The sequence below is a fragment of the Girardinichthys multiradiatus genome, chromosome 3 (assembly GCF_021462225.1).
Source record: "Girardinichthys multiradiatus isolate DD_20200921_A chromosome 3, DD_fGirMul_XY1, whole genome shotgun sequence".
NCBI lineage: Eukaryota > Metazoa > Chordata > Actinopteri > Cyprinodontiformes > Goodeidae > Girardinichthys > Girardinichthys multiradiatus.
Window position 1 is genome coordinate 3279635 of NC_061796.1, and position 15366 is coordinate 3295000.

The 15366-nt window shown below is 38.6% G+C and overlaps 1 protein-coding gene across 1 annotated transcript in view; it reads left to right on the forward strand.

Moving 5' to 3' along the window:
* The first annotated feature begins 693 nt into the window (after positions 1–693).
* itga8 (integrin, alpha 8) overlaps positions 694–15366 on the forward strand; it is a 65133-nt gene continuing 50460 nt past the window's right edge. The window contains exons 1-8 of the mRNA XM_047360346.1: positions 694–1116; positions 1302–1432; positions 5551–5651; positions 5730–5853; positions 8866–8927; positions 9334–9379; positions 13529–13654; positions 13793–13837. Of these exons, the coding sequence (XP_047216302.1) occupies positions 896–1116; positions 1302–1432; positions 5551–5651; positions 5730–5853; positions 8866–8927; positions 9334–9379; positions 13529–13654; positions 13793–13837 (856 nt within the window). The 5' untranslated portion in view covers positions 694–895. The remainder of the gene's footprint in view (positions 1117–1301; positions 1433–5550; positions 5652–5729; positions 5854–8865; positions 8928–9333; positions 9380–13528; positions 13655–13792; positions 13838–15366) is intronic.

Genomic DNA, 15366 nt, shown 5'->3' on the forward strand with positions numbered 1-15366 from the left:
GCTTAATTGAAGGTGGGTCTCCGGTTCAAATTCTGCTCAGTGCCTCCTACACTTGGGTCGGCACAAAGAGTCGATTGGGGGTTTGATAATGAGGGTGCAACATTTACTCTCCAACAACCAAACATTTTACAAGAGAAATACTCCCAAGTCTGGAAAGCTAAATATACAGAACTAGTCTGGTGTGGAGACTGGTTTTCACTGCAGGATATTATTTCCAACATGAGGGAAGTTTGTCACCTCAGCGGTTGAAATCGCTTGACCTTGAGTGAAACGGTGATGCAGGGGCTGGTAGGAGGGGACCAAACTACTTTAAAACGTCCCCAGCCTCTAACTTGAGAGATTTCTGCTGCGAGCCGATGTAATAATTAGCGACATAATTACAAGAGATTATTCCCAGCGGAAGGAAACGCGGTCCTGTTTTAAGGACATGGGTGGCTTGTAAAGAAAAAGCACGGCTGAAAGGTGTTTTATTTACCTTTTAAGCGTCCCCGTCCTGTATTTGCGCATACTCTGTGACCGCGTTCATTTGCACCCTTGTTACATAAATGTTACTCTAATACAATTGCTCGGGGATGGGGTTTATAAAGTAGCTGCGCTGTAAAATGAGCGGTGACGCGCCATCCTGCCTTTGCGCGCTTGGATGTGGTTTGTGTCTGCCTGGTGTGTGTGTGTGTGTGTGTATGTGTGTGTTGGGGGTAAAATTTGGTGCAGAGGGCGGGGGCGCGGCGGTGCACTCTTGTGTAGCGGAGACTGGCTAGACCTGGTGGTTCAAGGGTGTCCAGAGGCAGATCTGAGGGAGAACAGCAAAGCGATCTTCAAATTCTGGACAAACGCGTAAACCTCTCCCTCACCTGCACACAGGGAGCCCTCTATATCTCCCGTCTTTTTCTGGGGAATGCTGCGCAGCCTGCTGTCCTTCAGGATGGAGCATGTGTGGGATTGTGTCTCCTCCGCTGGGATGTTTATGCTGGGGGTTCTCTCTGTACTGTGGCCGGCGCCAAACCGTGTTTGGAGTTTTAACCTTTACGCAGAGCATCCCACGGTTTACAGCGGACCCGAAGGGAGTTATTTTGGATATTCTGTGGACTTCTATCAAGCAAGCACCGAGAGGAACACGTGAGTGACCTAAACATGCTCCACCAGGCTCCTGCAAAAATTTTAGTTACGACTTTTTAAATATTCAATATAACTTTTGATGAAATGTGAAGTGGATGATGCTTAATTAATTCTCCGAATGTTAAATAAGCATAGCTCTATTTCTGCCTTGTATGTGCCTTGTTTCTCCCGCTTGTACCCACCAGGATTAGTGTGTTGGTGGGGGCTCCTAAAGCAAACACTTCTCAGCCGGGCATCGTGGAGGCTGGAGCCATCTATTACTGCCCCTGGCCGGGGCATCCCGATAGCTGCAAACAGATTCCCTTTGATAATTCCAGTAAGTCACCTGATGCGTTTTGAAATGTATTCTTTGATCACAACAAAAAAACACTTTTAGACTGACAAACTTTGATTATTTCAGACTTCTCTATGATGTGGTTGTTTAATCTTCTTTAGAAATCCACCGATCAGGCTTTTCCTGATCAGTACTATAATGATAATGATTTTCTTTGTGGTCTGAACCTTGGATAACAATTTTCAATTATTCTGATATTGAATTATTCTAAGGTCTTTTAACACATAACACGAAAAAAAAAAAAAAAAAACAGGTTCCCTTGATAGAGGTATTAGTTTTGAATCCAACAGAAAATGAAGCAATTACAAGACTTTGGTCATTTCTGGATCAACGTAAATGTCCATATCCTTTATCTGAAATTAAAAGTCAATCAAAGTGCAGTTTTGATTGATGTGTTTATTGCTTGAAAATGGTGGGAGTTCTTTGTTTTTAAGGCATTTCATAAACTGGGGGAAATAGTTACTTTTTTCAGTATTTGGCATGTTGATCAAGTTGGTCCATTTCAGTATTCTGGTTGTTTGCTGCATCTCTAATCTTCATGAGTTGTTACACATGTTGTTGCATGAAAAATGACATAAAACATGTGTCTCTCATTAATTTCTGCTGGCAAAAAAGATCACCTCACATGTTTCCTGATGCAAAGTCCACTACATCATGTTTATTCTGCTACCCAATATATAATCATCAGCGTCCAATCACCCATTCCTTGTTCATCTTTGTCTCTGACGCACTGACTAGTAAGTGTGTGTTCATGAGCTAGAGTGAAAGACGAGGGGATGGGATGGGGAGGGGGGTAAACTGTAAGCACATGGGAATTTGGTTCCCAGTCGAAAGAACGGGGGATTGGGTGAGGTCTGCTTTTTATTAGATCTTGAAAAAATGTATGCCTGTGTCCTTTCCCCGGCCCTTGTCCTGCTCTGATTCTCCATCAGTCTGTCTGTCTTCATGTTTTAGAGGACCACAAAAAAGAGCTTGAGATTAGACTGAATGATAAAAACATCTCTGTGAGGAAAGAATCACATGTTTTACAAATTTAAGGAAATATTCAAAATACACAGCATGCAGCAGAGAAGGCAGCATCTAAAGCTTTGGCATTAATGAGAAAAGCTTCAGGAGGATGGAGAATGAAACTGCAGGTTGTTCTGCTGCTGTAAGGTTGTTAAGAGAACGTCAAACTACATGTATATTTTGCAAACGTAGCCTTGCTCTTTAACCCTTCTCGTATTTTTTTTTCATATTTACATCCTCAAAATTCGCTATTCTATTGGGATTTTATGTAATAAAATTGTGAAGTGGAAGGAACATGATACATATTTTACAAAGGCTTTACAAATACAAATCCTATGAGTTTGCAGTGCATTTTTACTCAGTCCCTTTTGTTTAGACCATTTTACTCTGATACTCCTAAATAAAATTCAGTGCAACCAGTTGCCCTCAGAAGTCAAGAAACTAGAAGGTATCCACATGTGTTCAATTTCATCTCAATATAGCTACATCTGTTCCTTGAAAGTCTCAGAGGTCTGCTAGGGAACATTAGTGAACAAACAGCATCATGAAGACCATAGACCACTGAAGATAGGTTAGTGATAAAGCTGTGGAGAAGTTTAGAGCTGGGTTAGATAAAAAAAAAAAAAAACAATACCCCAAGCCCTTGGTAACTCTGGAGGAGCTGCAGAGATCCACAGGTCTACTAATGGTGCACATCACCCTAAACACATCAGTGGTGGTGGCAGTATCATCGGATAGGAATAGGTAACCTGGTCAGAGTTGATGGGGAGATAGATGGAATTAATTGTAGGGTAATGCTGGAGGAAAATCTCTTAGAGGCTGCAGAAGACTTGAGATGGGGATGGAGGTTCACCTTCTGATACAACACCAAACCTGAACATACAGCCAGATGGAATGGCATAGATCAAAGTATATTAGTGTAAACTGATGGTTAGGATTGGTCTGCTTCCAGTCTGACTGATCTTGAGCTTTTTGCAAAGAGGAATGGTCATAAATGTGGGTCTATAGATAAGTAACAAAATATGAACAGTTCAAGGGGCATGAATACTTTTGGAAGGCACAGCGAGCTGACAGTTTAACGAATCAGCTAATGGCATCAGCGCCTGTGCTCTCCCTGATAAGATGGGCTGATAGAAACCAGTAATCCTGCTCAAGCACTGGCTAACTTAAAAGTTAACTTCAGTTATCTGCCCCTAAGGACTTGATAAACTATGTTTAGGTTGGTTTCAGGTTTTATTCATATATCAAGGAAACTAATGTGTGGGTGGAGTAGTGCACATGTTTGCCTTTCCTCACAACAGTGGGTTGCCATGTGAAAGTAGCTGACCAATTTTTTTACAGACATCAAGATATCAGCAAGAGTAGAGAATGTTGATCTGCACTGATAATGTCAGGCTGTTCCAGATTCATCTGTGTGCTTTTGCATGTGCACATCCACACTTTAGTGACATTATGTAGATGCATTGACTGCAGTGGGCGAATTGAAGGGGGTGGGTGTGGAGAGAATAAGGTTATCGGACACTAGTTATCGATTGCATCTCTTTGATTGGAGCACAGAAAGAAGTAAATGACCTTTTTATTTAGAGTCCGTTTTGGGCTTTTTCAGCTTCTATGATTCCAGTTGCTTAACATGCACTCATTTAAACAGAAGGCATATGGTTTAACAACTTAAAATAAAAAATATTGAACAGTACCAGAGTTTTAAAGAAAACATCTGAAAGGGAAAATGCTGAATCCAAAGCATGAGTGCCTATTCAGCACCAGAAACACTAATCATTGTCAAATGTCAGTGCTAGCCAAAATGTTCCAAAGTTCAATCACAAATAAAGATGTTGATTGATTTTGCAATTTATATTCCATAAGTACTGTTATATGCTTCATGGACTTACTTGCACACACTCACTTGCACACACACACATGCTCAAGATAAACATATGCACCCCCTCACACCACCTTCACCGTTCCCAGCATGATGTTGTTTTGTCAACTTGTTGCTTCTTTGTTCTGAGGTTTTTTACAACCTCAAACTGTATCCTGCTAAGGATAAAGTGTGAAATATGATTTTTTCCCTCTACTTACCTAATGTGGTCTCTTTTCTCATCTAGCAAGGGCAGCGCCTGTGAGTGGGCAGCAAAGCCTCGGTGACCCGTCCCCCCTTGTCTTGTGTCATGATGTATATTTGGATGGGTTGTACTGGAATTCTAATTTCCCCTCGGGGATCAATAAAGTATCTTTGAATTGAATTGAACTCAATATTTTGCACTATAATTGCTATATGATATCCTTCCTTCAATAAAAGTATACTTCAGTCACTCTGCTAATGTTATTGATGGTTTTTATTAGAGTTTTCATTAGATTTCAGACTTTGTGGTTTTAAAAATTAAAACGGATTGTTCTTTACAAGGTCAAATTAAGATATGTGTTCAGAAAGAAGTCAATAATGTGAATCAGCACTTTTGTTGAACTCACTAATAGACAATAAAAAAGGCAAAAGCTTTAGTGTTGATAAATAAAGCATGCACTGTACACCTGTTTGTCTGAAGCCACCGTATTCCTGTAAATTCCTATAATATATATATATATGTCTGTGTGTGTGTGTGTGTGTGTGTGTACACATGTGCTAAAGCAAAGTGTTTAATGAGGAGGGGTCTGTGTGGGTCTGATGAGGTCCAGCTGGTCTTAAAAAAGTGCTGGAAAACATCTACTTCAACTAAAACTTGTACACCAAATCTGACATTTTATAGTTATTCCAGTGTGGAATCTAAACAATCTTCTGTGTGATCTTGTCTCACTGTGTCTGACTCAGTTTCTTGAGTGTTTTTTTATGGAAGAGCTTTAAACAGAAAAAGCCACCACATCCTGTCAAATGTTAGTCTCTGGGGGACAAATGGTGCTTTGCTGTGTGTCATAGGCCTGTTTAGGACTTTGCTGTTTACTCTCGCTCATTAAGGACAAATGATCACAGACCACATAACCATGGTCTACGTCAACTTTTATTGCCAGCACTTTGAAATCTCTGTTCAGTTCCCTTTTTTGTTTTTATGTCTTTTCCATATTCCCCCCCTCATCTGTCCCTCTGTCTCTGCCACCAGATAACAGAATGATTAAAGTGAATGGTACCAGAGAGCCGCTAGAGTTTAAGTCCCACCAGTGGTTTGGAGCATCAGTCAGGACGCACAAAGGAAAAGTGGTGGTGAGTGGACATGATGTTAAACGCTTGACGTTTTGAGGTGTTTATATATTGAAACTTAGAGATTGCGCTTTTATGCAGGCCTGTGCACCTCTCTACCACTGGCGGACTGTGAAGAGAGAAGGGGAGAAGGACCCCGTCGGGACCTGCTACGTTGCCGTCCAGAACTTTAGCACTTATGCTGAGTACTCACCCTGCAGAACCAGTAAGTAAATCTGCAGCTTTGCCAATAATAGTCTTCATCTACCTGTTGTGTTTTGATGTGTTTTGATTATATTCAACCTCATTTTAGACAGCAAATCAAAACACAAATTGATAACCTTGTATTGATATTGCTATGTTTAATACACAATGTTGGTGAGAAGCGTACATACAGCCATTATGGACATTAAATCATATTAATTAAGGTTTTAAAAGATACATGTGAACCATAGTTTTTACAGTAGTACACAGTACTGCAGTGCACACACTGAATAGTTATATATACTCAGCTAAATGTCACTTAGCTTGCAGAAAAACAACAAGATTTTGTGGCCATCAGCAAGCTCCGGGCAGAATCCTAGCTGGATATTTGACCACTTTTCTCATCACAAATGGCAGAGTTCATTTGAATTGGTTGGTTTGCTTCGATCATTTAAGTCCACAAATTGCCAGTGGGTGATCAGGGTTTTTCTAGAAGCTTAATGTTAGCCTGTGCTTCTTCTTCACCCAGTTTTGAGATCATTGTTCTGTTTGAATATCAAGAGATATTAAGAAAGCAGAATAAGATAGTCAGCAGGTAATTTCTGCATGCTTTTAAATTGCAGTAAAGAGGATAAGAAAGAAATCCCTGGACAGCAGACATGGTATTTAAGGAAGTTCTGTGAGCAATCACAACTATGGAAGTGAGTTGCTCTGCTTAGTGTGAACCCTACACAATATAATTACATAATAATATAAAGAACAGGGGAAAAAATGAGACCTTCTAAGAAGTAGGCTTGGACCAGCATGAAATTCTCAGTGTGATAACATGGAGAAAAATACAGCAGTTGGCTACAAGCTACAGAAACAAGAGACGAAAACAAAATGCACAACTTAATCAAATTTACTTTATTCAAAACATCAACAACAAAGAACTGTTCCTTCTACTGTTGAATTAGGGTTCTTGATGAAAAACGTAATAATTTTCTCTATTCCACTCATTTATTATTCCGATGCATGGATTTAAGCAACAATTTAATCAGAGACTGTCGGTAAACATATTTTAACAGATTTCGAGACCATAACTTTTGTAACCTTGGTATACCCTGATACTTCTACCTGGCCAATGCTCATTCAAGAGGGAACTTTTCCCCCATGAGATCATCACTAAAACATACTGTATTTATTCCTTTCAAAGTTTAATGAAGTACATGAGAGATATTTGAAAAAGAAACATATCCACACAACTAGAAAGGAGAGAGACAAGGGAACGATTTCTGTCACTTCTACTCCTGTAACAGATCACCCAATCTTTTACAAGCCACCATGGTAACCTAAAAATAATCTCTCCACTAGTTAATCAGCCCATTTCTTCAGCCCTCTTCTTTCTGTCATCACTTCTGTAAATTAGATTTATGGGACAACCTCTCTCCAGCAGCATACCCAAAACCTCTTATTTTCATACGTCTGGCTCTTTATGTCTCTTCCACCTTCTTCTTGTGAGCTCCTATCTCCTTTCAGTAAATACAGCATATTGCCAACACATCATGATCAGAAGAAATGAAGGCTAACAGGTGGCACAGTGTAAACAGCCGATAAAATCCTGCCCTTGCCGTGCCCTCCAGCATGCTCACGCTTTAACACTCAGAGTCTCTCTTTAATAACTGGCTCAGTGTTAAAGATTTCAGTTTATGTTATTTATGTCTGTGCTGACTAATCAAGACAAGAATAATTGCACTGTAAACTAAATTGTTCCCAAAGGGGAATATTTAAAAAGGTTCTCGGTACTGGGCAAAGTGAGTCTGTATTGTGTGTTGGAGACAGAGTTTTCTGCCACGAGCTGCTTTTTTTGCTTCATATTAACATATTTTGGAATCAGCTCAGACCCCTGCTGTAACTGACTTATTGTTTACACTGTAAATGCACTTGTATAGTCACGCATCATTAAGCTTCACCTCAGGCTGCCAGGAAAATGAAGTCAAATTCATGATGCGCACGGTATGTTTGGTGTGTTTATGTATAGTTAGATTATGTCATTTAGAACAGACAAAACATTTATTAGTTTTAGGTTTTTATGTGAAATTCAAGTTCCCCCTTATTTGAATTTTTGTTTAGTCATCCTAAACATTACCAAATGCCACACTAAAACAGTGTAAAAAAGGAGCTAAATATGTCCTTCACTGTTACCAATTCTGTTGATTTTATTTCACACTTTCTTCCTTGTCAAAACTTCCTCACTTTACAGAAGATTTAGCTTCAGTGGTAACAATTCTAGCAGTGTGTAGGTATGTTATGCTAGCCAGTGGACATAAAGTCTTTTGAAAAAATACCCATAACCTTTGAGCATTCAACTTTGCTTTTACCCTATAACCGCAAACCAGTTAATTTTATTGGGATTTTTTTTGCGATAAACTAATACAATGTAACATAGTGGTTAAAGATGCATGGTTTTCAGAATTCTTTAAAAATTTAAATTTAAAAAGTGTGGCATTTCATGTATTCAGCCCCCTGACTCAATGCACTCTACAGAAAGAGGGTTCAGTCTTTTGGGGTATGTCTCTACTAGCTTTTCACCATTAGAGACTAAAATTCATTCAACTTCTAACAAGTTTACTTCCCATTTTCTCTGACCATCTTCTCTGTCCTTGCAGAAGAAATAATACTGCCACCGCCACGTTTCACAGCGAGATGGTTTGACTTGTCTGCTGTATTCCTTGGTCTTGATGACTGAGATTTAATTGTACATGCATGGACTCCCCTTACTGATTAGGTGACTTCAGAGAGCAATTGGTTGTATTGGTATGTAGAGGTATAAAGGTAAAGGGGGCTGACGTAAAAGATGTCTGAAGAAGTGACATTTTGTCAGTTATTTGCTAATTCTCCTTGTTTATCCTATTGCCAAACTCTGAGTATTCATTTTCTTATCCATTTATATACATGCATTAGTTTGGCTGTTCATACAAAACAAACAAATCCCAAAAGTTATCTTTAATGGAAAAACTATTTTGTACATTTTGCTTGGGTGTTTAACTTTCAGATGATCCAGACCCAGAGGGCCAGGGATTCTGCCAGGCAGGTTTCAGTGTGGATTTCACAAAGGTAAAAACTGCAGAATGCATCATGTCTTTACCAGCACAAAGTCCTGAAATATCAAATGTAAGACCTTCAGAGATTTATGGACCATTTGAAGATGAGAGAGAGCTCCTGGAGAAACCCCTGGAGAAGTGACCTAGAGCCTCATAACACAACTGGCGTTTATGCATTCTTTCACTGTAAGGTCAGTCTGAACCTTGACCTCTGCCTCATGGTCCAACTCTACCCTCCTGTACAGGAAGCTGTCATTCTTTGCACAATGTCAACAGGCATGACAGCAGAAGACATGTGTGCACACTTACACAACTACACATGTTAAACTACACAGTGTAACTTTTAGTTGCTGAAGATGCACAAATTACTACAAACAGTTCTGTAAATGGACTAACAATGGCATTTTTGTTCATTGTAGGAGGGAAGGTTGGTTCTAGGAGGACCTGGAAGCTTTTACTGGCAAGGTAACTAAAACAGAAGTGTTCAGTTTATAAGTATGAGATTTAAGGGTGAAGCCCAAATATGCACACTGATGCACTTGCTGACTATTTTCTTTAAAATGTGGAAATAGTTTCTCTCTCTGCCCCCTTTTTCCCGCTTTTTCCTCCCTTGCCCCTTTACTTAATGCCTCTTGCTAGCTGCAGTCGAACAGGAAGTGGGTGTTTAGGTGCTGTAATGAGCTGATCGGGGGGTGAAATGGAGTGTGGAAGAGCTGCCCCTCTACTAACAGATATAACACGGGGTGGCTAGGAAAGGTTTCAAAGAAAGGGAAAAAATGTTGGAGAGTGGACAGCCAGTAGAGAAAGCAGATAGTTACTGTGGCAGTGAGAGAAATAAGTTGCTTCAGAGAAAAAGATGAGACGTTTAGAGAGAAGTTTAGGGAGTGTTCGGAGAGTTAGACAGAGGAAGAAAGATGGATCTCCTGCCTGATAAAGGCAGCGGGCCTGTAGGACATGCAGCGCTGGCCAAAGCAGAGGGTTTAGGTGTCTTAATAGATGTAGCTGGAGTATGAAGCATGTTGGAGTGTAGCTGTACTCCTCCAGCTCTTGGTGTTTCAAGGTGTGTCTAAATGTGTTAGCCACAAATAGGGAAGATGTGCACCTGTTTCTTAGAACAAAAGACAGCTATTGATTACTTGCACAAACTGCTTTCTTCGTTCTTTGTTATTAAATGTCGTTACTGGAAAGTTAACACAAAATTCCTTAAAACCAAGTTACAGTGCTTTCTCTCTGTCTGTGTCACTGTTTTTTGACATGTATTTATACAAAAAGCTTTCAACTGAAATATAATTACTTGATTATGTGCTGTTTATGAGCTCATAATAGTTTTTGTATTGTTTTTGTAAACTTCAGAGCACAAAATTGTGCCGTAACACAGGAAATTAATATATTGTTTTAAGAAATCCATTAAAAAGTGTGACGTAATGGTATGAGTAAACATATCACTGTTTTAGGGTATCGTGATAAGCAGAAAATCATTATTTCTGCTGCTGCTGCAAAAAATATATTTTTTATTATAGCCTCAATAATTATAGACTTAAACAAAAGTATAAGCTATACATCTGCTAAATTTAGTGCTCATCGTGCAAAATATTAAACCCAATTTTTGTTGTTCTACTCAATACACAGTAACACCAATATAACAAGCTGATATGTGCTGGTTAATTAGTCAGGCAATCTGCTCCAATATCCAGCCTGCAGTTGGCTGCTCAACAGATATGCTGCTCATAGCTTGCTGTCTGTAGTTTTAAAACAGTGTTACTCCAATAAAAGTGGGGTTCCTTTAGGTTCTGCACCGTGACAGTCCATATTTGTTTTTACTTTTTCTTTTAACATTAAATATTTACAAACAAGCAAATTAGCTTTTCTTATAAATGGTTGTTGTGATTATGAATAGAAATGTATCATTTAACATTAATACCTTAATATTTTATCAAATTATATTTTGGTCTTTTAAGGGTTATCCTGTGAATAACAGCCCAATAAGGCGGTGGTATTAGGACAAAACTGAAAGGGATGAACCAAGCTCTGACAGTATTGAACAGCAAAACTCTGTACACACACAGAATGAATTCACACAATTTCTTAAAATACAAGAATTTATTAACAAAAATAAGTCAACTTAAAGTCAAACATATTTCAACCAACAAACTCTTTACTATGCTAAAACAACCCAACTAAACTACCAAGCAGAAATGAAAAAATAAGGAAGACTAATGGGCTATGTACAATATAAACAAGTTGATCAACGGGGGTTGAAAACCATGACCAAAAGAGTGATGCAATATTACCATGCAATATTTATGTTTGAGAACCTAGGATTATCTTGAATTGATTCCTCTGAATCTGGAAATGAAGTTAAGTTAGTCTTGGAACCAACTTAGGCAATAATCGGTATACCTTCAAACAACCATTCACAATGCAAGATCAGATAAAACATTTTGATAAAACATTTTAAAGAAGGCTTTACTGAATAAAATCAACCTTCTGGATGTACAATTCTCAACGGCGTTTAATTAGCTGCCTTTATTTATTAAAATAATATTTAAAGAAATATTAAAATATATTTAAGGAAATATTTTGAATAAAAACCAAACCTTTCTGGATAAATGGGTCTTAATGATGTTAAATTTGTTATCAAGTTTAGTAAAATAATATTAAGGGAAATATTATTTCCTAGATTGGAAACTAACAACCTGTCTGGGTAAATGATATTCAGCTGACTCATAGGCAAGCATGTGTTCTTTGCTGTTAGCAGTTGGAGCTAACAAAAGAAGCTTATAGCTGGTTACCAAAATCAAACACATATTTTTAAAATACCACTAATAAAACAGTTGAAACGCATACGTACTGGCCTTTAATGTTGTAACCCATGGCTGGGGTCCCAACATGGTACATTGTACGAATTGATGGGCTTGGTGGTAGTAGAAACATGTTGAGGGTTTGTTTCACTATCAATTATGCTGGTGCATCAGAGAAAGTGGACTGAATAAAAAAGGTGTAGGACTACCTCCAAATTCTTCAACCACAAATCACTTCTAGGTGTAGTTTTACTACACCATACATTTTAGTTGTACTTCAGTAATATTATTTTTGAAGGAATGCTACTTTTATTTGAGTACAATTTCTGGCTACTGAATTGTGTGTTTCTTTTGTCTAATTTTGTTATTTTGTAGTGATGTGATTCATTTTTCTTAGTCATTTATTTTATTATCCTAAGTGCTGGAACCTGCACATATTTTAATAGTTTTGTCTGTATAATTATATAATTTTTCACAAGTTAAATAAGATTAAACAGTACAATTCAAGGTAGCCTCTTACTTAAGTAACTTTTTTGGATGACTACTTTTTACTTAGTACATGTGTAAAAATATATTGAACTCTTACTTGAGTACAATGTTTGGCTACTCTTCCCACCTCTGGTTGTGGAGCTCTACATTTAAGCAGTATTACCGAGGCCGTATATTTAAATTTCATAATTTCTGCATGATTTTAACTGTTTTTATTAGAGATCATCCACAATAAATTCAAACATTTGCACTCAATTATTTTCTTTAAAAATAAGTTTGAAAAATGAGTATATTTTAATAGGTACAAGTGTTTTTATATGTCATCCCTGATTAAACAAAAGACATTCATGTGCATTATTAGAAGTTCAACATCAATAGTATTCATGCAGATGAGTGTATTTAAACATCTGACCTGCACTGTACTATTAATTCTGCTGCTGCCACATGTTGTTAAATAATGAATGCTCCAGCATACAAGACCCATATTACACCTACAACATTAAAAGCCTAATGGATCGTTCCCCCTGTGTGTCTGCAGTGTAGCAAGGCAGGCTGCCTCCAGTTAAAACACTTCCTACAAATGTTTATTAAAGCACTCAGCCTGGATTTTTATGGCCCTAAAATATACGCTGATAATCTTCAGCCTTCAGCCTGAGTCATCATAAAAAAAGACTTTTATATTCAACCTTGTTATCGCCAGGTGTGAAGAACACCTCAAATCAGCGGCAATGAATCACGTATCTGTGAAGCGATTGGTTAGTCTGAGAGATAAACTCAAAGCATGGTGGGAGAGGAGCCGGTGGGAGGGTTAAGAGGGCACGTTTTACTTTCTGTCAGTCCACTCACACATAAAGGACAATTTATGGAAGGTTGAGGGCGACCATAGATAAAATCATTTGTTTGTTTAACCTCTAGTTCAACAGCAGAGGCAGGGTGTTTGAGTGCACACACCTATCATTTATAATCTTCTCTGCAGAAAGAAGTGGAGGATTTGTGAGTGTTTAAGAGAAACATTGTGGTGTTTTTTTTTCTGCTCTTGCTTTGCCAGTGATGTGTTTGAGTTTTTCTCTGGGAATCGTTTACATGGTGCGGGCAGCTGCAGCAAACTTTGGAGCAGCGGTGCTCCCCTGCTTGGGTCCTGTGCAATTAAAACCACCGTCCATGAGCAGATGTGTCAAGCACTCTCTTCTCTCTGTTTGTTTTTTTTTTCAACAAGACAACTTTGTGTGTGTGTGTGTGTGTGTGTGTGTGTGTGTGTGTGTGTGTGTGTGTGTGTGTGTGTGTGTGTGTGTGTGTGTGTGTGTGTGTGTGTGTTTGTGTGCAGGTCAGGTGATGACGGCGGGGATAGCAGAGATTCTGAACGGCTACTCTTTAAAAGCAGTCTTGAGACGAGTTCCAGGAGAGAAACAAACCGGAGCTGCTGAAGACACAAATGATGACAGCTACCTTGGTAACACTCATGACTGTACTCAGCACATCATCCTCAAACTCTAAATGAATGATAATCTGTCTGATTATCAGGATCTGATGATATCACATCTCATCACGATTATGTCTACATTAAGTCCAACCTTGTGTTTCCCTTTAGGTTACTCGGTGGCAGTGGGAGAGTTTACAGGAGACTCAGAACAAGGTGAGCAGACTTATTATAACCAACCACACAAAGCAGAGGAAACTCAATTTAAAAAACATGACATTAGGCATTTTTTAAATTGACACTTAATTTTTTTAATTCATCAGTGTTTCTAGGAATTTTGTATTAGTAATTAATGGCTTGTTTACCCTTTGTAACATAACGCAGTGGACTCCCTAAGGCTCCGAAAACCTTGTTGGAGTACATGGCATCGGAAATCATTAGAAATGCATCAGAAATGATGACGAATTATTTTCTACAAGTGAAAATAAGTCGTCACTGGCTCTTGTAACTAGATAATGACCTAAAACATATGGTCAAATCGACACAGAAATGGTTTAACAGATGCAACCTTCTTCCATGACTTAAATGACCTAAATCCTGTAGAAAACACATGGGATGAGCTGAAGAGAAGAGCACATAAGGTAGAAGCCAGGGATCTGGATGAGAGATATTGTGCAAAGGGGAAAAGATCCCTCTGGCTGTTTGCTCCAATTTAGCGAAACGTTAAAGGATAAGAGCGCTAGCAAAGGAAGGTTTTACAAAGTACTGACAGCAGTTAAATGTCACAAAGATTGTCAACACTTTTTTAAAGTTTCAACATATTTTTCAACCAGGAATGCCATTCATTGTGGAGCGCACTGTAGGTTTTGACCCTTCAAACAGTGAGATATTTGATACAGTGACGAATAAGAGGTAAACAAGGCTGTCTTGACTCAGAAGCAATAACAAGGGCTGTCTCAGTCTAGGTCATGACCTCAGAGGGACAAGACTTTAGGAACCCCTGATAAAGGGATTTCCTGTTCACCGTTCTGACTGATTAGAATGATTGCTGGCAGACTTCACAAACCTCTTCAGGTCAAGAGCTGGTCCTGGTTCTCGTCTGGATGTGATGAAATGTGGGAAGCAAAAAGATGCAGGCACACACAAAAACAACAAAAAACGTCTCATTTCTGTGCCCAAAGGTATAATCAGAAAAGTCCCCCAGTAAAAGAGAGATGGGTTTTCAATTCCTGGGGAATTTTCAGCCTTGAAAAATATCCAATATTACATAAAACTTGAAGTCAGAGGTTACCTGGTTGAAATCGTACTGGGACATCACTGCATGGAGGTTGTATGTTTCCCTGTGTCTGTTTGGTTTTACCTAGAGTAAAAACAAGCATTGTTGCTATGAATGTGAACAATTGTTCCCCCTTAGAATATTTTTGCGTCTATGGGAGGAAGCTGTTCTTTTGAACCAAGACATGGTATGCTGATAAAATGTTACACAGATGTACCAAGGTTAAGGTAGATGTCTGATATACACCCTAAACAACAAAGAATATAATCCTTGACTGAAACCTAATTCAGATTTTGAACTTAGAAACTCAAAATGTAAACAGATTATATAGAGCCTACCAAAAGTTTTCATATCTCTTCAAACTTTTAACATATGACAAACCACAAACCTTAATGTATTGATTCAATTTTATGATAGACCAAAATAATTGTAGTAAACCACTGTGAAGTGGAAGGGGAGGCTTAAATGA